Source organism: Rhinoraja longicauda, chromosome 7, assembly GCF_053455715.1.
Source record: "Rhinoraja longicauda isolate Sanriku21f chromosome 7, sRhiLon1.1, whole genome shotgun sequence".
NCBI lineage: Eukaryota > Metazoa > Chordata > Chondrichthyes > Rajiformes > Arhynchobatidae > Rhinoraja > Rhinoraja longicauda.
In genome coordinates this window covers 46,011,430-46,038,408 of record NC_135959.1, presented here as the reverse complement: position 1 = coordinate 46,038,408, position 26,979 = coordinate 46,011,430, and the positions used below count along the sequence as shown (strand labels likewise).

The window sequence follows — 26,979 nt, the reverse complement described above, 5'->3', positions numbered from 1 at the left end:
CATTGGATCCAAATGGCAGACCTTTCTTCCCAATAGTGTGGGAGTATCTTCACTAGAAGCATGGAAGTGGGTTACCATCACTTTTCCAAGGGCATTTGAGGATGAGAAATAAATGCCGACTTTACCAGCAATGTTAAGAACCCCCCCACCCCCCTGAAAAAAATGAACGAATAAACATTCTCATTTATTCTTACTGGCAAGTTTGACTGAACAAAATAAGAGCAGTATAATATATAGAGTGTAGAGATGACAGAATACAGTGCGAAACACGCATATTACCTGTGCCAGCTTTTATTTGGCTATCTTTTGGAGCAAAGATAATTTATACAACTCAGACACATGTCATGCGAAGTAACAATGAAATTCAGCTATGTCTACTAGTTCTAATTTCATTACATTTTCTTCATATTAATAACTGAAACCAATGCTATTACAGCTTGACTATTTTCAGGACAAATTCCACAGACAAGTTTTAACTGTCCATCAGCACAAAAGGTAAGAAAAGATGCTGACAAAGACAGATGGAGTGCACATCATTTAGTTTATACTTCAATTCATATTAAACTTTATTCCAATATTTTCAACATTTTATTTGGATAATCTATTAGTAAACATCATCAATGCAACATTAATTGTTGATCAGATATCAATGTTGTATTCTTGTATAGATTTTTTTTGGATAAACTTACTCGTTGGCTTAATACTTCACAACTTTCATGATTGCAGATTTTTTTTCTGCATAATATCACAATGTATTATGTACAATGCATTATTATCATAAAAACTTTATATCAGTAACACATTTGTGTCTATAGAATGTATCTGAACCCTGATGAAAAAAAGTTGAAGGTAAAATAAAACTATGTTAAAATTGCACAAACATACTTTGCTGTGGCTTTAAAATACATTCACTTATCATGGTAATGGTATAAAAAACATAGCAAATATTGAGAATGTCATCCATTTCCTTTATGAACTATCCAATTCAGACACTGCAACTATCAATCCACGTAAACTTTGCAACATAAAACCCACAAAATAATTTACAAATTAGTTATGGAAGCCAGAGGATCATTTTTGAATCAGAATCATCTCTTTTCCTATTTCAATTCTGAAACTTACAATTTTGTTTGTTTGCTTAGATTGCAACGTTTTGCACTTTGATAATGAGTGTGGTTAGGGGTTACGTGGGGCACACTGTAGTGCTTCAGTCCAACTTTAACACATTGAAAAGTTGAATCAGGAATTCTAATATCTGTTAAAATACTTTTAAAATCAAACCTTTCCCAAACCATTTCAGATTTATATCTAAATTAATTGGTATATACTAGATGTCACTAACTACATACGAATGATTTGTACTATGTAAATTAATTTTTAAAGTTCATTGCCATATATAAAAAGACAACTAGCAATCTTGATTACGAGCAATCTTGACAACATATTTTTTAAAAAGCTTAAACAATGTGGCATTTGTAAACCACTGTTCATTCATTGCCAACAATAAATATGTTTCATAAACAGTAACTGCTCTTTGGTGCACAGCAGCTCTGATTAACAATATGCATACAAATACATTAAACATTAGTGCAGCAAGTTTGTTTTCCAAAATTTCTTGCATAAATTTAAAGTAATAACACCCTCCCCCCCTCAAGGTTATTGGCTTTTGCATAAAATATAGATCTGCATTTGATTTTATGGTATAGCTTGCTATCATTTATAATTTTTGTAACTTCCTTGCAGGTTCAATTCATGATTATTATAGAGGTTAGGGGCTTGCATCCCATCTATACAATGTATCTGGTTTATATATTGCTTAGTAAAATGTTATTACTAAAGTAATTCTTTTCAGTGCCTGTTATTTCCAATAACAGTTCAACCTGGCAGTCGGGGAGGTAAAAGTCAACTCTTCTGATAGATTAAAAATATCTAAACAGCCAACCAAACAAAAAGAACAGTTGTGTGATTGGACATTTTAAATCACAATTACAGGTTACCTACTCTAAGACTACTGTGTTACAGGATACAAATTATATGAATAATTTTATTATCTGGTCAGCTGTTCATGTAGTAATGATTAGTGGCTTGATAATTTAGAGCCCAGGATTACATTTGTATCACCCATTACAGTGTCAGTGGGCACTAAGCCAAGTTATCATTTAAGGCAACAAGCGATGGTAATTTAAAATACATTGCCTTTCTCAACAGTGGTAATACTGCTAATGACTGTTACACAGCACACAAATTCCTGATACAGAAGTTGGTCACCAGTATCCAACAGTTTTCTCTTCCAGAGAAGTGAGCAGCATTCCAATTTCAACATCTGGTACCAGAAACATCTATGGAAAAACATTTATACTAGTTTGAAAAGTAACAAAACAAAATGTGAACAGAATTCATCTTAAGGTACTTAGCACAAAATCAAGTACATTTTTCCTTTTCCACTTAATGCCCCTGATGTTGTTTAGTTCAGTTTTAGTTTCAGGTACAGCATGGAAACAGGCCATTCGACCCGTTGAATCCACAGCAACCATTGATCACCCATTCAGATTAGTTCTGTGTTATCCCACTTTCACATCCACTCCCCACACACTAGGGGCAATTTACAGAGGCCAATTAACCTACAAATCCGCACATCTTTGGGATATGGGAGGAAACCAGAGCACCTGGACGAAACTCAAGCGGTAACAGGGAGAACGTGCAAACTCCACACAGACGGCACCTGAGGTCAGGATCGAACTTGGGTCACTGGTGCTATGAGGCAGTAGCTCTACCAGCGGTGCCACAGTGCAGCCTTTATGTTGATAAGTGGCTGCAAATACATTTATTTCAGATTTTACATTATCCTCATTTAGGGGAGAGGAGCAGAAGGAGAAGGAAAAGCTACCATAGTTCAAAAAGGCAATAAAATAATAAAATTTACCTAGACACAATTACATTTCCCTCTTTGATAGGATTACTTTATCTCTAGTATATGAAGCTTATTATAAATATAGTGTCAAAATATTAATTAATACAATTTCCAGTTAATCTAATAATGCATTACACTGTGAGAATAAATATTGAATTTAATATACAAATGATCATATTCTTCTGTGATATTATCACGTTTAGAATCAGCAGCATTTATTAATTTTACCTTTGCTATGTTGAATGTTTTGTAGATTCATGGTCAATTGAAATTGAGACATTTTGATTTGGGACTGCACGTGCTGGTGAGAAAAGAAATAAAGCATTTTGAACTTTAAAACATTCTTGTTATTAGGAAGCTTTTCAGTAAAATATTTAGAAACAGAAATTTTACAGCAATAGTTTCTTAATGAAGCTAACCCCAGTCCTGCTGGAGAGGTCCAATAAACTCAAGATAGTGGGCTTAGAACCTCTTTATAGTGTGGTCAGTAATATGGGAGGAGCCCACTGATGATATGTGGTGTGGGCTTCTAAACATAACATGGCAGTCCTCAAATATGTATAGAATTGCAAGCTTCAAGACATGGGAGATAGTGGTTTATTACTGTCACGCATAATGAGATAAAGTGAAAATCTTTATAGACAATAGACAATAGACCAGGCAGGGGTGGCCAAACTTGCTTAATGTAAGAGCCACATACGATAAAGTTCAGATGTTTGAGAGCCGCAAGACATGAACAAAATTTACACATACGTTTTTATTGTTATACACATTTTGTTACAAAAATTTTATATAAATATTAAGAAATGCATGTATGCAATAATATTTATTCATGTATGCAGTTTTTTAAACTGTTAATTTGTATTAGTTTCAGTAATCACAAAGTACACATATATACCAAATGTTTTCAAAATCTCGACTGATGATTGTTTTAACTATATTGAGCGTATTTAATACGGTAATGAACTACGGGAACTTCTAAGATAAATGTGCAAATTTGCATTTCTGGCTGATATGTTGTCAAAGCTGTACGAATTAGCTCCGTCAGGTGTTGGTTTGTAAGGATTGCACGATGCTTCGACTTCACACACTTCATTACAGAGTAGTGATTCACAGCAGTATGTTGTGCTGAAAATTGAGATGAGTCGCACACTAGTTTTCTTCAGTTCCGGATATTTTATTTCTGGAACTTGTTTCCAGAACTCAATTGTAGACTGGGATTTATGGATCATCTTTAGACCCAGGTCCTCCTGTAATTCCATTAGTTCCATTTCCACAGCAGATGATTCCGTAACCGGAGGTTCGAGAATTGGACATCCATCATTGACCACATCAACCATGAATGGATTTACAAGAAAGGCGAAGCAGGGCTTCAGCTTCTGCAAGTCATCAACCCTGGCTAGGAAATTATCAAGCAGTCCTTGTAATTTATCTTTGTATTCTTCCAGTTTGTGGTCTTTTATTTCAATACCAGGGAATGTATTTACTCTCCTACTGAGATTGGGAAAGTGACTGAAGTTTCTTGACAATATGTCTCTTTGAAAAACTCTTATTTTACTCTGAAAGCTGAAAATTGTCTGAGTAAGATCAGAAACAATCTTATCCTTCCCCTGGAGTGCCAAGTTGAGAGTTTGTAGATGATTCATTATATCAGTAAGGAACATCAGATCTTGCATCCATTCATCATTTTCCAGTTGAGGATAGGATCTTTTCTTTTCTTTAAGAAAAGTAATAATAGGCTCCAACAGATCCACAAACCTACTCAAGACATTGCTGGTTGACAGCCACCTCACAATGCAGTAGAAAGAGACATCACTGGGTTTATCTTCAAGCTCCAGTTCTTCAATAAAATTTCTGAACTGTCGGTGGGTCTTCCCATTTACGCGTATGAAATTGACAATTTCAAGGACAGATTTCACAACATCTTCATACTTGAAGTATCTGGCTGCCAGGTGTTCATGATGAATAATGCAATGAACAGGGAGAAACTCTGGAAAGCTGGGATCACTTTTCCCCACCATTGCAGGAGCTCCATCTGTTGCAACACTGACGAGTTTATTCAGCGGAACATCAGCATTTGTTAAGGTTCTGTCAAGCTAATTTTTAATGTCAACACCACGAGTTGTTTCTTTTAATGCCACTAAGTCCAACATCTCTTCTTTCACAGTTACATCAGAGGAAACATAACGAACAAATACTGCCAGTTGTGGGTTGTCTTGTATGTCTGTTAATTCGTCAAGAGCTAAGCTGAATGCAACAAAATTTTAAAAATTATTTTGCATTTTGCCTGCAACATCAGCACTGATCTGAGAGATACGCCTGTCTGTAGTGTGGCGTGAAACTGGTGTTTGTGCTATTAGTCGCTGAAGTTTTGTGTTATTTGGATCTAACACTGCAACAACCTCAGCTATATTCTTCTTTACAAATTCGCCATCAGATTATGGGCGTTTAGCACGAGCAATATTCCATGACATAACAAAACTGGCTTCAGTCGTTGTATCGGCTTCCTTACTGAACGCTGTCAACAGTGTCCGCTGGCTATTTAGTGATGATTTTATGATGATTGAATAGACAATAGGTGCAGGAGGAGGCCATTCGGCCCTTCGAGCCAGCACCACCATTCAATGTGATCATGGCTGATCATTCTCAATCAGTACCCCGTTCCTGCCTTCTCCCCATACCCCCTGACTCCGTTATCCTTAAGAGCTCTATCCAGCTCTCTCTTGAATGCATTCAGAGAATTGGCCTCCACTGCCTTCTGAGGCAGAGAATTCCACAGATTCACAACTCTCTGACTGAAAACGTTTTTCCTCATCTCAGTTCTAAATGGCCTACCCCTTATTCTTAAACCGTGGTCCCTTGTTCTGAACTTCCCCAACATTGGGAACATGTTTCCTGCCTCTAACGTGTCCAACCCCTTAATAATCTTATACATTTCGATAAGATCTCCTCTCATCCTTCTAAATTCCAGTGTATACAAGCCTAGTCGCTCCAGTCTTTCAACATATGAAAGTCCCGCCATTCCGGGAATTAACCTAGTAAACCTACGCTGCACGCCCTCAATAGCAAGAATATCCTTCCTCAAATTTGGAGACCAAAACTGCACACAGTATTCCAGGTGCGGTCTCACTAGGGCCCTGTACAACTGCAGAAGGACCTCTTTGCTCCTATACTCAACTCCTCTTGTTATGAAGGCCAACATTCCATTGGCTTTCTTCACTGCCTGCTGTACCTGCATGCTTCCTTTCTGTGACTGATGTACTAGGACACCCAGATCTCGTTGTACGTCCCCTGTTCCTAACTTGACACCATTTAGATAATACTCTGCCTTCCTATTCTTACCACCAAAGTGGATAACCTCACACTTATCCACATTAAACTGCATCTGCCATGCATCCGCCCACTCACACAACCTGTCCAAGTCACCCTACAACCTCATAGCATCTTCCTCACAGTTCACACTACCACCCAGCTTTGTATCATCTGCAAATTTGCTAATGGTACTTTTAATCCCTTCATCCAAGTCATTAATGTACTGCCTGCCATTCTGAAAGGGACCCATTTATCCCCACTCTTTGCTTTCTGTCTGTCAACCAATTTTCTATCCATGTCAGTACCCTACCTCCAATACCATGTGCTCTAATTTTGCCCACTAATCTCCTATGTGGAACCTTGTCAAAGACTTTCTGAAAGTCAAGGTATACCACATCCACCGGCTCTCCCCTGTCAATTTTCCTGGTTACATCCTCAAAGAATTCCAGAAGATTAGTCAAGCATGATTTCCCCTTCGCTTATGTGAGGACTGTTCAGTAGTCCGATAACACTGGGAAGAAGCTGTTCCCGAATCTGTTGGTATGCGTTTTTGACCTTTTGTTATCTTCTGCTTTCCTGAAGTATAGATGGAATCGATGGATGGGGGGTTTGTGGGGAGGGTAGGAGGCTGATTTGTGTGATGGACTCGGCTACAACTCTACAATTTTTGTGATGTTGGGCAGTTGTTGCCAAACCAAGCTCTGATGCATCCCAATAGGATGCTTCTGTAGAAATTGGAAAGAATCATTGGAGACATGCTGCACTTCCTTAGTCTTCTGATGAAGTCAGACATACAGCAGGGAAACAGGCTCTTTGGCCCAACTCATTCAACTGACCAGGACGCCCCATCAAAGCTAGTTCCATTTGCCCAGGCCTGGCCATATTCCTCTCACCCTTTCCTATCCATGTATCTGTCCATAAGTCTTTTAAACATTGTTATGGTTCCTGCCTCATTAACTTCCTCTGGCAGTTCATTACATAAACCCACCATCCGTTGTGTAAAAAAGCTGCCCCTCGGGTTCCTTGTATATCTTTCCCCCTCACCTTAAATCTATGGCCTCTAGTTCCACTGGGAGAAAATGACTGTATATTCACCTTTATCTATTCCCCTTACAGTTTCATACACCTCTGCAAGATCACACCTAAGCCTCCTGTGCTCAAAGGAATAAAGTTCTGGCCTGGCCAACTCTCCCTGTAGTTCAGGCACTCGTTCTGGTAATAGCCTTGTAAATCTTCTTTGTTGTGCTACAGAGGGATCTAAGAGTACAAGTTCCCTAAAAATGGTGTCGCAGGTAGATAGGGTGGTGAAGGCTTTTTGGTTTGCGGATCTTCGGCAGTTAGACATTTGAGTACAGATGTTGGAGCATTATGTTACACATGTACAATACATTAATGAGGCCATGCATGGAGTATTGTGTTTAGTTTTGGTCACCTTGCTAAAGGAAAAATGCCTAAAAAGCAGAATGAGCACAAAGAAGATTTAAAAGGCTATTACCAGGACTTGAGTGCCTGAACTATAGGGAGAGTTGGCCAGGCCAGGATCTCTCAAAATCCTCTTAGGCGACTGTCCCACTTAGGCGTTTTTTAGGCGACAGCAATAGTCGTAGCAGTTTGCCAAAAAACGGCAACTGGACCTCCCCACGACAATGTCTACGACAAGCTACAACAACTTACCACCTAGTCGACGTCAAGCTATGGCAAGCGACTTAGGACATCCACCTACGACTGCACCTACCACAACCTACGACCACACAGGCGGCAACCTACGACAACCAAAATTAACCTACATCTACCCGTGACAAGCTACAACCGTGTCGGCGACAACTGAAGACAATTCAGGTCATTTTGGCCTCTGGTTTTGACGCCGGTACCTGTCGCCGGTTGATGTAGGTGGTCTCCAATGGAATTCAACGAAGTCAGCACTGGCGACAAACTACGTCACCTGGCGACAACCTACGACAGCGCCTACGTCAGGAGACGTCAAGCTATGATCATTGGCGTCAAACCAATAGTCGCCAAAATTTTTCAAACATTTCAAAATCCAGCGGCTACCAGAAAAACGCTACGACTCTTTGGAGACTACACACGACCATACAGGCGATACCCCGGCGACCGTATGGCGACAGCCTAGTCCCCTGTAGTCACCTAAAAAAATCGCCTAAGTGGGACAGGGGTTTTACTTTCCTCCCAGAGATGTTAAGCTTATTGGTCTGTCGTTCACAGATTGTTCTTTGCAGCCCTTCTTAAATAAAGGCATAATATTGCCACCCTCCAGTCTTCTGGCACCACATTCGAGGCTAATGAAGATTCATATAACTCAGCAGGGCTCCTGCGATGTCTTCTCTAGCTTCCCAGTGGCCTTGGATATATCTGTTCAGGCCAGGGAGATTTATCTACCTTCATGTTCTAGGACATCCAGCACTTTCTCGACTGCAATACGGGCTATCCTCGACATCACTGTTAATTTTCCCATGTTCTCTAAACTGTGTTAGCAAGAAAGTAGAAACTAATTTTAAACAGAAAGTCTTGACAATAATTATTTTTACTCTAAACAACTTAATGTATTAATTATTGTTTAACAATATTTCTGACTGCCACTGAAAACCATCAGCTGTAAGTGTTGGACCTGAATTCTTCAGGTTGCATTATTGCAACATATTTTGTAGCAACATTTTAAGCTTTAAATTTTTTTTAAAAATTCTGACATCTCTAAATGTCAGAAATGACATTTTCCAAAAACTTAAAACTTTATACAAAATACAATCTTTTTCTCTATATATCTCTTCCATGTATAATTAAACATCCAATTCATCCCTTCCAAGTTTTGCTTCCTTTTCTGTATTTGCTCTTTTAATTTCACAATCCTTAAAGTCATTTGGTGAAGGATACAGTGACTGGTCTGTGTCTTTGTTACTTAAATAGGTTATAATTTCATGAAGATAATAATTTAATCATTTAATTAAGATATGAGATACAGAAACAACAAGCCTACAATACATTGGATGGACATAAAAGGCCAAGCTGAGATACTTTAAATGAAAATCAAAACTGTAGATGCTGGTAATCTGAAAGAAAATCAGCAAATGTTAAAATAAACCCTCATCATCTGGGGAAAGAGAAAGTTACAATTTCAGGTCCAGGGCTCTTCATCAGAACTAGGATGGAGAGATAGACAACATGACTGTTTCCAATAATTTTTGTTAATTTGAGTGATACTTTAAGCCCAAAACAAAATGAGGTTAAGTTTAGGTGCCATATATAAGTTAGTTCTCTAAAATGAGTGTTTAGACGGAATGTATCTAGCAGCAAAATAGATTGGTGCATTTTTAAGCCAAATTAGTAGACGATGACTTGATAAAAATCGGTTAACTTCTTTTTAGAGTAAAAGTTGGAATATCAATCAGCTAGAAATGACTTAAACATCGTGAAAAAAAATTACCCTTGGAACTGTCTTCATCTGACTCGTCATCTATCCAGTGTTGATCTATCCCTCCTAACAATCGGTTTTGAGATTCACTCAATGGTCTAGGAGGAAGTGACTGTCCATCTGTAATGCTGCGACAATGAACAGTAATTACGATTACAAAGCTTCCGAAAAGTCATTGCAGTCATCTCAAAGATCTCAAAGTGCTTCTCAGGAGTATAACCAGACAAAAATAATCAAAGCTGAAGGCTTGACACCCAATAAATGGGTGAAGTGGTCAGGTGGGAGTTAGAGGGATGGTAAAATCACAGTTGCAGGACTCCAGATGTGAACTGTGTTACTGAAAATTAAAAGAGTATTCAATTTTTCACCTTTGACAGTTTACAATTAATACTTATTATTATGCTATTAATAAGTGTTAAATACTGTACACTGAAGATATTTGAGAGAGGAACATTTTCAGTAATTTCCACTGCAAGACTGCAATGTAGTTAATTCCCATTGCAAGTTGAATTGTATTTGCTCGTGGAAGGAGAAAAACAATGGGGATGAGAGGTAGGAATGGTGGGGAGAGTTGGCAGAGAGAAGATTGAATAGGCTTCAAAGGAGAGGTGGGAGGGAATAGTAGAGGGAAGAATATGAAAGGAATGGGAGGGAGAACTGAGAAACAGAGGCAAGAAGTAAGGCATCTCTTCATTTTCTTTGTGCCCCCTTCTTTTTCTCACTCCATGTTTCTATCCTTCCCATTTTCTCTCACTCCCAGGAAGAAGGAAGGATCCACAACAAGAATTCCCTATGTTTAAAGAGCATGGATGAGGTCAGCAATGGGAAGGAAAGAGATTGGATAAATCAAATAGTAGACCTGCTTAGGACTTCTTTTATTTGACTTATCCTGTCCCATATGTGGTCTTATAAAGGGAGATGACAACCTGCTCCTGTGAGACGATGGCTGCCATTCTTTGTTCTCTCTGTGTGAAGCCTTTAAGTATGTGGAGATTGGAGGTAAATTTGATTTCTTCAAAATGTTAAAATATGACCCCAACTTCAAATTTGGGTATTTTAATTATACAGCAATACACTGTAAAAGATTTGGTCAGACCCAATAAAATGGATGAGGATGCATGCCAAGCTTGCAAAACAATTAAATTCAGCCATAATGAACTAATGAAGCTAATCTTAAAGCAAATAGTTAGTCGTGTTTCACAGCTTTGAGGGAAAATGCATACATGTTCTCACAATGAAAGTCAGAAGTCAATGCACATTGGTGTCTTCAATTGAAATTTAAAGTAAATTTGTCTTCAACAGATATTTAACCTTGCATTTGGAAGTTTATCTATTACTGTTTACTTGAACAAATTTGCAATTATAGTTTTGAGCTAACAAAATCAATTCAGCTTACAGTAGCAAGCTAATTAAAGGGAATATTATAATTAATACTCATGTTAATACAAAAGTAGTACATATACTTTTTGACAGGTTCACTGTTGTTGATTGTATTGGGCTGCTCTACATCCTGATTGATCAGGCGAGTTGGATAAGAACAACCATCACCTTGGCTGAATGGAAAAAAACAGACAAAAAGTAAGACATTTTCATCATCAGCAAAAGGAATCCTCATGAATATAAGCAGATTTAAATGACGCTGTTAAATGCAAGATCATTTATTTTCCCCTAAGCTACCTCTTAAAACCTAAGATCATAAGTCCAGTAAATTTGCGAATTTTTGTCTGAAATGCTACTATTTATTGCTTTAGGTTCCCCCTTTTTAATTAGATCCTAAGTTTTCCTCTTCTCTCAGTCTTGATCATCCGGTGTCGATTTTCCCCAAACGATGCAAACTCGCCCCCCCCCCCCACCCCAATTTTAGGTTTACCCATCTTCCTCCTTTAATCTAACAGTTTCTTTAATTTTCTTAAATTGGCTATAATTGTTCCTGTGGAGTTATTTTCCAACTAGGGAATATCTTTCCCTTAAAATATAGGATTTCTTTTGCTTTTATAAACGTTTGCTTTTCTCGTCAGTTTCTCCTTTTAATCTAATTAGACCACCTTCAGTCATCCCACTACAAATAGCTCCAAATGACCCGAGTGTCATACTTAACCACATCATTAAATGTAAGGCAAAAAAATCCGACAATATACTTCCGAAAGATGCATTATATTATTGAATAGTCATACGCTATTTTTAAAACAGCTACTTCCAGGTTGGCTCCCTGATACCATCTTCTGGAAAATTAATTTATCAGCAGTTCTCATATCTTGTTATCAGCAGATCTTGTTATTTCTCAGCTTTGTGCAATTCAAATCTACTTTCTGATTTTCTGCAAAATGTTTCTTTCTCCCTATACCTTTATCATCCTTTATTATCAGGGTTACTTTCTTAGACCCGACCTCCTTTCTTATTTTACTTGGGGTTTTTTTAAAGTACCCTGACATTTAATTCACGGTACTGGTCATCGTGCAACCTGTTAATAATGGCTACAAGATTGAGCCCACGTATATCTCTATCTTTTTCATGATTTTTTTCTCTAATATGATTGCATCATAATAGTATGAAATAACATCTAATTTAAAAAAAAATCCTCAGTCTTAAGAGGTTCCTGACCTTTCCTGACATAAACGGCTTGATTTTATTCATTTTGCTATTCTGCTCTGTTTTTCTGACCTCAAAATTCACCTTCTCTCTTTTATTAGAGTTAAGATTTAGATCGTCAAACAATTCAAAGTAATTGCATTTAATCAAGATTGTAATCCCCCTATTAAACAATAATAAATGTTTAAATGGTCCAAATGAACCATTGCTTTTTCCATATTAAAGGCTCCGATGAAAAGTGCTTTGTTTTAATAACCCCATATTATACAAATTAAAATAGTTCTGTCCGAGTTCCTCAGTGGAGTTTAAGAGTCATAGGGGAGTCTGACATTGCTAGGAACCGCACGCAGCACATGGCTGCCTACAGGAGATCAAAATGGAGTTAAATTAAGTTTAATTTTTGTTGAAGGGTTCCGACCGGTAACGTCAACTATCCCTTTTCTCCAAAGTTGTTGCGTAACCCGCTGAGCAACTCCAGTATTTTGAGTTTATCTTTAATCTTTGCTTTTTTTTTTTTTACCATTAAAAGGCACTATTAAGTGTTAGAAATGAATGAATACATTCCTCTTCCTAATCATGTCCATTACTAGAGATAAATTGATGGCCTCAATTGAATGTCCTAACTTAGTACTGCAAGTGGTCCCGCACTGTATGGGATTTCTTATATCGGAAAGGTACTTGTCCTTAGATAACTTTGATTCATGTATCAATTTCCCCACAAAACTGACGGAGGATGTTGCAATTGGGCTGGCAATCCTGAAGACAACTACAGCTCCGTGTACTGGAGAAACTAATGAAGTAATCCCTGACCACCAACCAGATTTAACCATAATGTGGTTAAACAATCTTTGGTTTAAACCAGATGCCGGTTTAAACCGAAAATTGACACAAAAAACTGGAGTAACTCAGAGGGACAGGCAGCATCTCTGGAGAGAAGGACTGGATGATGTTTCGGATCAAGAGCCTTCTTCAGATCTCCAGGTCATATTTAATGAATATTAGTCATATTAGTTCTGATATTTACTGCAAATGCAAACTAATACATCAATTAAAGACCACATAAAGCACCACTTTCCCACTGCATTCTCTCTCAGCAAATTTTCTACTGCCAGCTCATTTATGCACAGGTACACCACCGATTTTCCAGCAACTGATGGTTCGGCACCTCCTTTAATCTGAACATAATTACAAGAGCATCGCGTGTGGTGCACGCTCTTTCAGGACACGTGCCTCCATGCTGAAAGAGTTCATTGTTTACTTCTTTGTTAATTGCTAATTCTTCATGTCAGTTTCTAGCAAGCCATGGTGCTTTAGATACGGGAGGGGTATAATTATTGTTGAAGTATTATCACGTGAACTCTGTTGGTCTGGCAAAATGGCTAATCCAGCAAGGCTCTGAATCCAAGGGTGCCAGAAAATCGATGATGTACGTATTTTGTTCACCTTGCCACCTCATCTCTGAACCATACCTCGTAAAAATAGGTAGCAGCCAATATTTTACTTGATCACCATACACTTGTTTGATATTTTTGCCAATTCCAAGACTATATCCATTTTTGTCAGGGCCACTTCGAAACACCGGTGCTCGGAAAGCCTCTGGGGAGGGTGGAAAAATTATTTGGTTAACAGCAGTACAATATTTTCAAAATAAATCAAAATAATATTAATTAGTGGTGGACGAAGCTCTTGCTGCCAAGATTTAAAGTGAAAAGTTCTTGATGATAACTGGTAAAAACACAAATAATCAGCATTGTTAGCCACCTTCTTTCCAGGCCATAACCATCAAAAGAGGCAGTAGAATATAATTGGTGTAACTTTGTAAATTTATCTTTATTATTTATTATCTTATCTATTATTTGAGTAATTAAAGACTCTTACCCATGGTAGACCTGTTTTTGCTGACCAACCAGCAGTGGTAACTGAAGAGTGACAGTAAACTGATGAAGAACATAGCCGCCACAAAGAAAAGAAACAGAACGTGGAATTTTGCATGTGTATCTGGCAAATCACCCTATAAGAAGCAAAAATAATTTCAGTCACATTAATATTTGTCATGAGCATGATGAGTGACTGTAAGATAATGTAATTTTCAAACCACTTTGTTTCAAATCTTTACCTCTGTTGCTAAACCTAACTTTTTAACATTTATTTAAAAATGTCATTGATCTTTTCAGGTCAGAAATACATATTTTGTTGATAAACGTTGAGCTTATTATCCAATTTATTTCAAGGATTTAAATTCTTGACTGCTTTCTCTGAGAAAACCGATGCAATTAAAGCCAATCACATCAATTATAGCAAGTCTGCCCATTTTCATTTCACCAGCCCCATGTCATTCAAGTGGGAAGTTCTGATCCAACCAATAATTATGGGCTCAAGCAAGCCAAACGTTTTCTTCAACCATCATAATCTGATTGCTGATATAGATAAAAACTGCAGTATGACATAGGTTAAGATAGCTATACAGCACAACAACCTTGAGGCATTCATTGTTCCTGATAGGTATTCTTTGATGTACCCCTATGTTTTGGGATGGGTATTCCTTGACGCACACTACAAGGTTCTTGATATTGAAAATTAAATAAAGGATGAAATAGCATGTAGGTTTACTTGTATTAGTGTTATTGCATTTGTATATTAATGCTTTGAGAATGTATTGTTATTGATGATAAAAAATTAGAAAGCATGCACAATTTCAAGGGTCAAAATCTGTATAAAAAGGTTGACCGTTCTGATTGGAATTTCATAGTACAGTAACTGGTATTGTACTGCTCTCCTTGTGCACAAGTGAATAAAGTGTGTCTGGAAAATGAATGCAAGTTGTCAGAGACCAGTTGATCGGCGACAAGAGTTTCTTGGAGGTTCTGCCTTTAGCTTCACTATACGGGAGAACGAAATTGAGCCCCGATGACAGGTCAGTCCCGAGTCCGCGGCAGTTCATATTTGAGCAACAAGACTGAACCTATCGCTGGAACGCAGATTTCTTCCTTTGTAGAGTAATTGAAGTACTCCCTTTTCATTAGGGAAAAGCAATTGCAGCGGCAGGTTTGGAAACCCCATCAATGGGGAGTTGAAGGTTCAAGTCTTCGACTAGGTACCTGTGGGCTGTGTCCCACGAAGAACATAGGAAGGAAGACCGATGTGGGTAAGAGTGGAAATTTTACATGTGAGTGCGATTATAACTAAAATGGCCCAGATTCCCAAGGGGGATGCTGACAGATATAAACAGAAATTGTGGAGTTTAGAATCCCAAGACAAATTCCAATATTGTCGTATTAATTAGTTATGATTGATTAGTAATGTTTAAGGCTTTATATTCAGACACAGTGGTTGGGTGGTATTGGAGCGGAGCATTGAAGGGTCTGCAGACTTTGACTAAAAACTGAACATATCATAACTAACAAAACAAAAACTAACGAATTCAACTAACAACTTTCACACAGAACACAGTGAACACACTGCTGAGAAAACAGGCTTCCTTATCTGTGTGGGATGATTAGGATGTATCAAGTGCTTCCATGTCATAAAGGGATTTTCACAGTTCTGTTTGGGTTCTTGTTGCTTGTGGCCTTGAGTTTGTGGGCTGTTCTTTGTCACTGTGTTCAAATGACTTATTTTCAGACATTTAACCATTTTTTGAATGAACTAACTCCATCAATTCTCTGCAAACTCTTACAATTTCTAATTTGCAGATCGATCTGCCCCATCAGTCCCCTAACTGAACATGACGTACGGGCACCCCTTCAAAAGCATGCACGTCAATCCGCAGAACAACTAACAGTCTTTATAATCCAAGCCCTATAATAAATCAGAATTTGAGGTTTGGAAATGGTTGGAGTTTTGGTTGATGTGGGGGTGTTTCACTTTAAACACGTTGAACATTTACTTCATCGATAATTTCCAGCATCACTCTCCCTGTAACCACGCGAGTTTTCTCTGGGTGCTCCGACTGCCTCCCACATCACAGACGTGCAGGTTTGTAGATTTTAACTAGTGAGCTTAATTGGCTTTTGTAAATTGTCCCTAGTGTGTAGAATAGAACTAGTGTAAGGTACTAAGGTAAACTAAAAGTTATGGCATTTGTGTAATTTTGCTTTGCATGAGAAAGAGAAAATGCACAAGTGAGTGCAAAGGCTGTTATATGTTTGTTAAATTTAAATTGGGAGAATGTTGAATGAATCCTGTGCTGCAGATGGAATAGGATAAAAAAATCTGCTCCTCTGTTTTAAGAGGCAGTGTCTCTTTAAAGAAGTTGTGTGGAGGTGGAGCCACACATCCATCTTTTCTTTCCCTTTATTGGATTATGTGTTGGAAGTTTTCACTGTGAAAATTATTGTTTTTCAAGTTATTTGTGAAGGATCTAAAGAAAGAGCTTTGTCCTGTCCAATCTGGTTTTTTTCCTATTTAAAAAAAAATTTGATTTGAGAGAGACCAGGATTCCACACCGGCCATGTGGAATCCAGATGTTAGAAATATGAGTGCCTCTATTCCAGGTATGACTTGCCCTCATTTCAGAAGGAAATTGGTACATGGGAAAATTGTGATTAAAGTATATTTAAATTGGGAATTTGAAAATAGTATCTTAAGTGAGTGGAAAGTTAGGGAAGCAATCTTTAAAGTTAGTTTACTAACAATAATGTTTTATTTTACGGAAGTTTAAAAGGTTTCACGCAAGATTTGACATGCTAATTTTAGTTTTGGTGTTTCTTAGTAAAAATTGTTTCGATGTAATCATACTTTCTTTGCAGATGTTCTTAATTATGCTGGAGAACACAAATGTCAATCAAGTATGGACAGCAAATGATTCCAAGGGACCATTTGTGCCAAAAATACTGGTGGGAGGCTGCAGGTCAAACAACTAAATGATACAGGGAGCAGTGAGGACAGTTGACACCCTGCTATGGAAAATGAAACCACAGATATCACTTCAAAAATGTTGTTGACAAATTATCTTGGATGGTTGATGGAATCAGGAAGGCAGAATGTGGAATTTTGTAGAAAATTACTCCGGCACATCTCAGGCAAAGATGTGAATGTCTTCCGATTAGATACTCAACCTATTGAATGTGACTGTTTTTGAACACTGCATTCTAGCAGAAAACTTTGGGTTTCACTTGCTTCAAATGACATTAAAGGAAAATCTGATGGCTCGGGTAGCATTGAGGATCAGTGCTGGTTCAATATGTAGATGACCTTTTAGCCTCTCGCAGTCTAAGCATCGGAGACTAATGGCCTTTCCCTTTTACTGCCTTTAGAGACTAAGGGACACAAGTTCTCAAGAGACAAACTACAACTTTGTCAGCCTATGCAACAACAAGTTCCTCCACTTCTTACAAGAGACCAGTGACACTGTCAAAATCTAATGAAGGGGAAAGTGGAGCCTCAGCCTGACTTTCTGTGCAAACACCAATGCAAAGCCTTTCCAGGTCCTGATGGAGGTAAAATTCTAGTTTACTGACCCTGTACATTCACCGAGTTGAGAGCTATAACTGAAGACTTGCCTAACCCCAAAGATGATGTTGAAAAATTCTTTCATAAATTAGACATACCACACAAATGCAATAAAAAGTGATATTGATGTGATCAATGCTTTCTTTGAAAATTGTGCTATTCAACCAAAATTTGATCAGGACAGTTATGCGGAAACGGACACTGAGCTTTGGACTACCTTGAAAGATGCATTATGGAAATACTATCTGTCTCTTGTCGACTGGAGGAAGATCTATTCTTTTGTTCAGATACACGGCAAGGATGTTGGGGATTACGTTGATCATGTTTGAACACCTTTGTAAAATATTGGGGAATAGAACTATGAACAGGCAAGTCTGATGTAGTCAGTGCTATTGTTCATGGGTTGCAACCTCATATAGAACAAATGTTCTGTGTAACTTGCATAGGATGGGAAAAAATGCACAGGATGTTTTGCTTGTTTTATATAATTGTCAGCGCCAGGCCAAATAACGGCAACAGAGACCCAGTGAGAAACCAGTAAGGATCCTGGTAGAAACATTTTAATCTGAAGGTCCTGGAACCCAAAGAGGAAGAATGGTTGAAAGGGGAAGTGGAAGAGCTAGGTCACCAGGCAGGGGTAAGCAAAATAAATGTGTTTTTTAAAATTGTGGTCAATGTAGACACTGAGTTAGTAGCTGCCTGCAAACACTCGCCAAGGACATAATCTAATGTTTACAATAATGACGTAGGCCAGATCACCCCTGCACCATGAATAACCGCTTTGGACCCAGTCAAATTATCTGTAATAATTTGAAAGCATTCAAATGTCCGAGCAGATATGCTCGGCAGCTGCCAGTCCAAACAACAGGACATCAATCCCCCAGTGTCTGCAGAATTCTATTCACCAGGGCTGTCCATGATGAAGAAATGTGCAAACTGCTGCCAATGTTTCTGAGCGCCAATTGGGGACTGATACCATTCCTCATACAAATACCTAAATATTTAGGGTTAAAATTATGTACGTTATGTATTTGCTTTCTCGATGGATAGAAGCTCATCCAATGCTTAGAAATGATGCTATAACTGTTGCCAAACTTTTATTACAAGAACTCATCCCTAGGTTTGGAATCCCTGAGAAGATTTCAAGTGACAATGGCCCACACTGTGCAGGGAAGGTGGTACTGGAACAGTCAAAAGCTTTGCAGTACAAGCATCATTTCACTTGTCTTTACCACTGTAAGATTTGAGAAGTTTTCCCTCATTCTGAAATCAACACAAAACCAAAGAGCTGCAGTTTGGACATTTTAAACGGGAGACTGGGGCTGATAGCGGAGAAAGGCTGCAGTCAGTTTACCAAAGGATGTCACAATCTGTGGGTCCTAAAATGGCTGCAGGACCTCGTGACCAGCCACAAAAAAAGGTAAAAACCTTACATCCCAGTCTCTAGGTTTTCTGCAAAGCCATGGCCAGAACAAAGGATGGGTATTGGCCATGCAGAAACATACGAAACCAGGTCGGAGTCCAGACACTGGGGCGCTGACATCAGCATACTCACAATGCCCCAAGCCGACCTAAACAGTTCATCTCAGTGAGGGGGCACAATAGCCCATAGAAAACTACCTGGTAGGTGATGGGAAACCAGTTAACACCCATCACCTCACAATGAAATCCCAATTAACACCGTCTGGCCATCCCCGGTATCCCCGAACATAAGCGCAGATCAGAAGAAAACCTCATACATATCTTTTTGAACAAAGAGATTCCAAGATCTGGCGGGAGATAGGACGGGTCAGAAACAGTATAACTGGCCACTACTTTTGGGTTTTAAACTGAAGAAGAAATACTGGAAGAAGAAGCTGAAGCTAGAAGAAAACCTGCAAGAAACGCAAGCAGGCAAGAAAACGAATGCAGGAGGAAGAAAAGACAGGCAAGAAAAACGGATGCAAGAGAGAGGAACAAGCACGCAACTCGAGGAGAAATACTGCCAAACGAACAGCCAGTAACCCCAGTAATAGCCCCATGGTGAGCATGCATTCCAAATCCTACATATCCTGGACATAGTTTAGTGTAGAGGGGAGGGTGGTTGTGAATAAACGTTGGGTGTGTACTAAAATATGTGTTGGTCAAGGTTGCGATGCGTCGTGCGTTCCCCATCTTACAGTCGTGTATGTGTCTTGCAGAACTGTGTTTAAGAATTCATAAGTAAAAGGTATTCGTGTATGTGTCTTGCAGAACTGTGTTTAAGAATTCATAAGTAAAAGGTATTCGTGTATATGTCTTATAGAACTGTGTGTGTTTTATGATTCATAGTTATAAGTATTCGTGTGATTCGGTATGTGTTTCATAGTCATGTATTATAGAACTGTATAAGTATTCATGGACAATAGTCCCAAGTGCTGAATAAAAGCCTTTTTCATTTAAACCCTGGTTTTAAAATCTGGTCTGGTTGAATTTTTTCTGCACTATAAGAGCTCCTGCATCTAAGCCCAGTGTCTAGAACCGTAAGGGGTGAGTGGGTCGAACCGCTCACGGGGAACCAGTGTGCACGGCCTGGTCAAGGGATCAGAGCAAGGCACGGGGACCTTAGGTCGGGCGAAAGCTCGGCGCAGAAACCCCTTACACCACCCACAATCAAATGGAGCGGCAAAATAAATTCCTGAAAAATAAATTGGCCAATTTGTGTGAGGAGACTGGACTAAAGTGGCCAGATATGTTTTTGTTGGCCCTCATGACAATGTGTTATGCACCGAACCAAGTAACGGACCTATCTCCACACGAGGTAGTATTTGGGAACATCCCATGTGCTTACCAGTCGCTCCTCCCCTCTCTGTCAAACAGATGGACATCCACACCATGAGTGAAGGCATGTTGCATTATTGTGAGGCACTAATATGAATTCTTAAAAGTTTCCATCAGCAGGTGATTGAAGCCCAGAAGGCCGTGACGACTGCGGAGTGGCATACCTGCTAGCCAGGAGACTGGGTATTCGTGAAATCCTACCGATGGGAAAATTACCTTGAGCCCCTGTGGGAAGGTCCACACCAAGTGCTGCTGACTAAGCATATCCCCTTCGGTGAAGGTTCAAGGGAAGCCGATTTGGGTCCACGCATTGCACGTTAAACCCGCTGCACCACTGGACCAGGAAACCAGTGGCAAGGAAAACTCCGGAGATAAGGACTACTTGAGTTCTCTGATTATTTGGGACTTTTAAGTAACCACCATGCATGCTAGGTTTGGGATATTCTGGATCTTGTTTTTGTTCCGACACAATTCCTTTTTACACCTCAGTAACGAATATGCTCAGTGTTCTAATCAGTCGAGATGTTGGATATGTTCTAGGGTACCCACACATTCATAAGGAGGAGTGCCAATGCAGTCATTAGCCCTTAATCAGAGTGAACTTGAATCCGTTCTCTACTTTGATAACATCAGTCGAGGGGCACAGGAATCTGCACTACAAATGAGGATGAGCCCTGTCCTTTCAACTGCTTTGAGGGATGGTATCAGCCTTCCTATAATGGATTGCGTACCCCAGGGCTTCGCCCTGGCTGCCGGGATGTCCCTTTCCAAATGGAGCATGTGGCCTGAATTATGTATTTGAAAGGGGTGCTGTTCCTTGGTCGATGTGATACCATATATGTACCAATTGCAATCGCTCTCTCCACATCCAGCTGTGCAAGGCTGCCATCAAAGAGCGATCACAGAGGATGAACCATTGTGGATAAAGCGCCCCATTCTGGGGGCCTGCGACTTGCTTGTGAGAGCATCCATATGGCGTCAGGCAATGGATAAGTTGGCCAATGAGACAACCCAGGCATTACAGGTCTGATGAAGGGTCTCGACCCAAAACGTCACCCATTCTTTCTCTCCAGAGATGCTGCCTGTCCCGCTGAGTTTCTCCAGCATTTTGTGTCCATTACAGGATACCAGCCGGGCTATTACAGGCATTACGGCTGAGATAGTAGTGATTCGCACTGTGGCACCTCAGAACTGGTTAACATCAGACTTCCTGTTGGCCAAGGAAGGTGGTACTTGTGCCGTTATTGTTTGGGAGTGTTGCATGTACACTCCCGATGCATTGAATACATCACTGACTTAGCCACATACATTCAGAATGAGGCCGACAAAGTCAAGAAGATTGGGAGGGAACTACACCAAAGCCTTTCTTCACCCTGGGAACTCTTTAGCTGTCTTCATTCCCGGCTGGGAGTTCCGGAACCTCTATCATACAGTGGGCGTAGGGGCTTTGTTCCCACTGGTTGCAGCATTCGATTGAATCTAATGTTTAAAATCACTCTGTGGAGTTCAGAGAACAGCCCTTTCCATCATGATCCAACAACCGAGCACCTCTGACATAATCACTACCGAGCTCCAGAAAGTCTGTGCTATTGAACTCTAGCAAAACCTTATGTTGTCCTTTACAGGACAAAAGGGTGGAAGTGTGGAAGCTGCAGTATGACAAAGGTTAAGATAGCTGGACAGCACAACAACCGTTAGGCATTCATTGACGCACATCAATGTTCCTGATAGGTTTTCATTGACGTATGGGTATTTCTACAAGGTTCTTGATATTAAAAATTATTTAATTAAATAGCATGTAGGTTTACTTGTATTAGTGTTATTGCATTTGTATATTAATGTTTTGAGAACGTATTGTTATTGATGATAAAAAATTAGGAAGTGCACACAATTTCAAGGGTCAAAATCTATATAAAAGGTTGACTGTTTTGATTGTAATTTCAGAGTAGTACAGTAACTGGGATTGTACTGCTCTCCTTGTGCACAAGTAAATAAAGTGTGCCTGGAAAATGAATGCAAGTTGTCAGAGTCCAGTTGATCGGCGACGACAGGTCCCACAATAGACCATCCTGAACGCTATTTGTTTCTCTTCTCCCACCCTCCAACTGATATAGCCCTGAACACCAGTTGCTCCTCAACTCTCAGTTCATGACTGGATTTCACCAATTTGCCACAAACTCCCTGCAGTGATGCAGATTCCGCCTTGATCTACTCTGCTTCTTCATTAACGTTAGCCTTTGGAAACAAGTCTATCTCCCAAAACACCTTTAAGAGTGACAGGTCATTTGTAGGTGGCAAAGGACTTGAAGGGTTCTTCCAATTAAATCCTACGGATCTTTTGCATAAGCTATTCTTGGCCTCTGGAAATGACAGCATCTAACTCCACAAAGAACTTCTCTCCATTCTAAAATCTGGTCCATGCTGTATTGTATTGGTCCAGTGTAACATCCGTAAAACATCTTTATAACAAATTCATACAACTCATGCAAATATTTGTGTGGTCTGGACACAGTAGGTAAAATTGCTTTTTTAAAATCTTCAATGTGGTAAAAAGCATGTCAAGAGCAACTGCTGAAATTGACCAGTATTAACAGATATTATGCCTGCAGCAATGAAAAGCGACCACTTAACCAATTACTACCAGAAATTCCTGCAGAAACAAGGAACTGCAGATGCTGGTTTACAAAAAAGGACACAAAGTGCTAGAGTAACTCAGCTGGTCAGGACCACAGTTACTCCAGCACTTCTTGTGCAGCTTTGGAGAACTCTCAGTAACAGCAGCGCAGGCACTGGAGAAAGTTCTCCTCGCTTTCACAGAGATCTTAGATAAAGCTCTAAGATCTTTCAATGTCTGCAGTAAGATGCTGCAGATATTCTACCAATCGGTGGTGGCCAGTGCCATCTTCTTCACTGTCGTGTACTGGGGTAGCAGGGCGAAGGCCGCGGATGCCAACAGAATTAACAAGCTCATCAGGAAGGTTGGCTCCGTCCTAGGGATGGAGTTGGATTCACTGGAGATGGTCTTGGAGGAGAGGATGCTCCTCAAATGTAGAGCATCTTGGACAATACAGCTCATCCCTTCCATGACACACTGGTCAACCTGAGGAGCACCTTCAACATCAGACTGGTTCCACCAAGATGCAGCACAGAACATCATAGGAGATCCTTTTTCCCTGTGGCTAGCAAACTTTACAACTCCTTCCCCTTCTGTCGTGGGGTAGACTGACTCCTCTTCACCCCCCCCCTCAATCTTTGCACATCCCAAATCTTGGAGTTCCACTCATCACTTTAATTTTATGTTTCATGTATATGGTTGTGCTGTTGGCAGACCAATTTCCCTTCTGGGATAAATAAAGTTATATCGTTTCGTAAGATGTGGAGATTTATAAGGAGGTGAACCACATTTGTGGCTGAAGGAAGCCATTAAGTGCAAATATGGAACCTGCCTCTCTCGGAGACAGAAACATAGATAATTGTCCTCAATAAAGCAGAGGACTCAGTTTGAGGTAACAAGATATTCAATGATTTCACATGTAGTAAAAGTGAATAGAAATAGCAACATATTTCATCTGCCCAAAACAAGCATTCCCATAACATTCATACACGTACTTCAGACAAATCAACTACTTTTGGAACATTATACATGACATTGCCACACACTTCCCAACACTCCTTCCTCTCTTGCAGAAGAGGAGACTACAATGGCAGATTACAGGAGCATACTGGAATGTAAGCCTGCCCATGCCTACATCTTTCTACAAGGTTAAGTGCAGTAGCTGCTTGACTTGTTTTACTTTGATTATTTGGTCCTTCTCTTCAGCATATCACTGTTCCATGAACTCAACAGCATGTCTAGCAATTGACCAGGCAGTCAGGTGCACTGACTTCCGAGTTTGCACATATCTCAAACTTCTATCTCTCAGGTGCAGAAAACCAGGATATGCTGAGCCACAAAAAGCTCACTGTTGGAATTTCTCAAGGGAACCAAAGGCCAATAGTTCGTCTGAATTAGGTCCACATACAAAACATATACTGAATCATTGACCTCAAGCAATTGTAAAATCAAAGCTAAATGCACAGTGCAATTAATCTCCACTATTTCAACACCAAAAAAGGAATGCAATGGCATTTTACCTTAGGGCAATTCACTGATGATTTCCTGCGACAAAGCTATACACAAATAAAAACACACTTTAATGAAAACTACATTAATTCATTAATTCATGTGCCATGCAAACAGTCATGAATGGAATGGGATGGGAAAATCATGAATTGTCCATGTACAACATTCTATTTGTACACAACCATCTACTTGAAAATTGTGCCACCTATTGTGTCACCTGTTTTTGGAAGTAGGATACTTTTGCTCCTGCATATGCATGCAATGTTTATAGTGAAGCTATCACAGAAACTATACATCAACATTTCTGAATGTACATTTTATCTGCAAGTGTTAGAGTTTGTTACAAGCTACAATTGCAGGTAGTGCCCAGCACTTTGCATCTTCAGGACTTCTAGTCTAAGACAGTCACACAGAATAAAGTAAATGAATGAACAGTTTTAAATTTTAGATGTTTTTGTTTAGGATAAGGGTTTAGAAGAACAAAACACAAAGTGCTGGAGTACCTAAGCAGGCCAGGCAGGACCTGGGGAAGGAACAAACAGGTGGTGCTTTGGGAACACGTCAGCAAACAGCGATGAAAGCACTAAAGCGTAACAGTAATTGTTGCAACATTGAACAAAAGAGTTTGACTCAGTTTAAAATGCTACCAGATGAGCTTAGCTGCTAATTTAACAGTAAGGGAGCCTATTTCTCCAGTCCATGAAACATTACTGAAGTTAACAATCTGAACCTTAACAGGATAGGTAGTTCTGTGCAAAATCATAAAGTACTTTGATCAGAGAGGCCCTCTAACATAATCCATAACTTTTAAGTTGCTGCTCTCTTATGTATTGGTTTAAATTGTGTCAATTCCATAATTTTCAACAAGGTCAAAAGACAAGATCCACAGACACTACCAATAGTTTTTGTTTCTATAGGAGAGATCGGATATTGCTTTGGACACTACATATTTCATGTGTCTCTCTGCACTGGCAGCATGCTAACTAAGCTGGGAACTAGGTATTTAGAGGGTGCAGCCTTGAATTGGCATTGTTGTACACCACGGTAGCACAGTGGCACAACGGTAGAGTGCCACAACTCTTGCAGAGATGGAGACATGGCTTCGATCCCGACTACGGGTGCTGTCTGTACGGAGTTTGTACGTTCTCCCCGTGACCTGCATGGGTTTTCTCTAAGATCTTCGGTTTCCTCCCACACTCCAAAGACTCCAGGTTTGTAGGTTAATTGGCTTGGTACAAGTGTGAATTGCCCCGAGTGTGTGTAGAGTAGTGTTAGTGTGCGGGGATTGCTATTACGGCACGGACTCGATGGGCCGAAGGGCCTGTTCCTCGCTGTATCTCTAAACTAAACTAGAACTGAACAATGGCATCTATACTTTTTTTCACTTGAACTGAATGATAGTAGTATGATATGGCAACTAAATCAAGGTAAATAATACCAACAAGAAACTAATGTTTGTCAAGAGATTTAAGAGCCATAAATTGGTATGCTGCAAAGATTGTTTTATGTAACATTTCTGAGAAGAAAATATCATCTTCCACTGACAATTAAGTGAAATACTTTGAAATTAAAACATTTCTTAAACAGTCCCTCCATTGCCTTGAGATCTTTACCAAAGTGTGATGTCCAGAAATGGAAAGCAATTTATTAATAATTATGCTTTATCTGTACTCTCTATCAATATAGGCATGGAGCCAGTAAGTTTTATTTAAAACAAAAACTAAATTCAACCTTCGCACATTTGTAAATGTAACTCATGTCCTCTCATAATTTTTCCTCTTGATGCACAGATTTGTACATCTCCACATTAAATGTTATCTGTCATGCCTCAGTATTTTACCAGCCAACGTCCTCCTGATGCCTGCTGCAACCATGTGCTGTGTTTACAATGCAGGCATTCCCTGGGGTTATGCATGGGTTCTGTTCCTGAGAACATTACGTAAGCCAATTTCTCTAAGTAAGAAAAGTCTACTTTTAGTTATCCATATTGTATCAACATTCACTTGCTACAATTCTTTCATTGAATAATCAATAACACTCGTGAATCAGTCAATCATTAATGAATAAACAGTTTATGATTATTATTACTATTACCTTGAAAATGTATGGGAGAATTTGTATTTATGTGTAGTCAAAGAGTTTCATAAATCAGACCATTCATATACCTGGGAATACAGTACCAGAAGCCACTGTATTCTAATTTAGTTTTGGCTTTTAGAGTTATAAGTCTTAGTGTGGAAACAGGCCCTTCGGCCCAATTTGCCCACTGCAATTTGCACACACTGGGTCAACATGTCCCACCTACACTAGTCCCACCTGCCTGCATTTGGCCCATATCCCTCTAAACCTGTCCTGTTAAGGTACCTG

The 26,979-nt window shown here is 39.4% G+C and overlaps 1 protein-coding gene across 3 annotated transcripts in view; it reads right to left on the bottom strand.

Annotated features, from left to right (window-relative positions):
- Positions 1 to 288: 288 nt before the first annotated feature.
- Positions 289 to 26,979, bottom strand: part of zdhhc20b (zDHHC palmitoyltransferase 20b) — a 75,071-nt gene continuing 48,380 nt past the window's right edge. Inside the window, exons 8-14 of one of the 3 annotated variants that reach the window (XM_078402430.1) lie at positions 24,624 to 24,659; positions 14,118 to 14,250; positions 13,709 to 13,835; positions 11,114 to 11,203; positions 9,663 to 9,778; positions 3,140 to 3,212; positions 289 to 2,339 (exon numbers count right to left, since the gene is read on the bottom strand). In XM_078402430.1, coding sequence (XP_078258556.1) covers positions 3,145 to 3,212; positions 9,663 to 9,778; positions 11,114 to 11,203; positions 13,709 to 13,835; positions 14,118 to 14,250; positions 24,624 to 24,659 — 570 coding nt within the window. In that variant the 3' untranslated portion in view covers positions 289 to 2,339; positions 3,140 to 3,144. The remainder of the gene's footprint in view (positions 2,340 to 3,139; positions 3,213 to 9,662; positions 9,779 to 11,113; positions 11,204 to 13,708; positions 13,836 to 14,117; positions 14,251 to 24,623; positions 24,660 to 26,979) is intronic. The other 2 variants (XM_078402432.1, XM_078402431.1) reach the window with 2 other exon arrangements.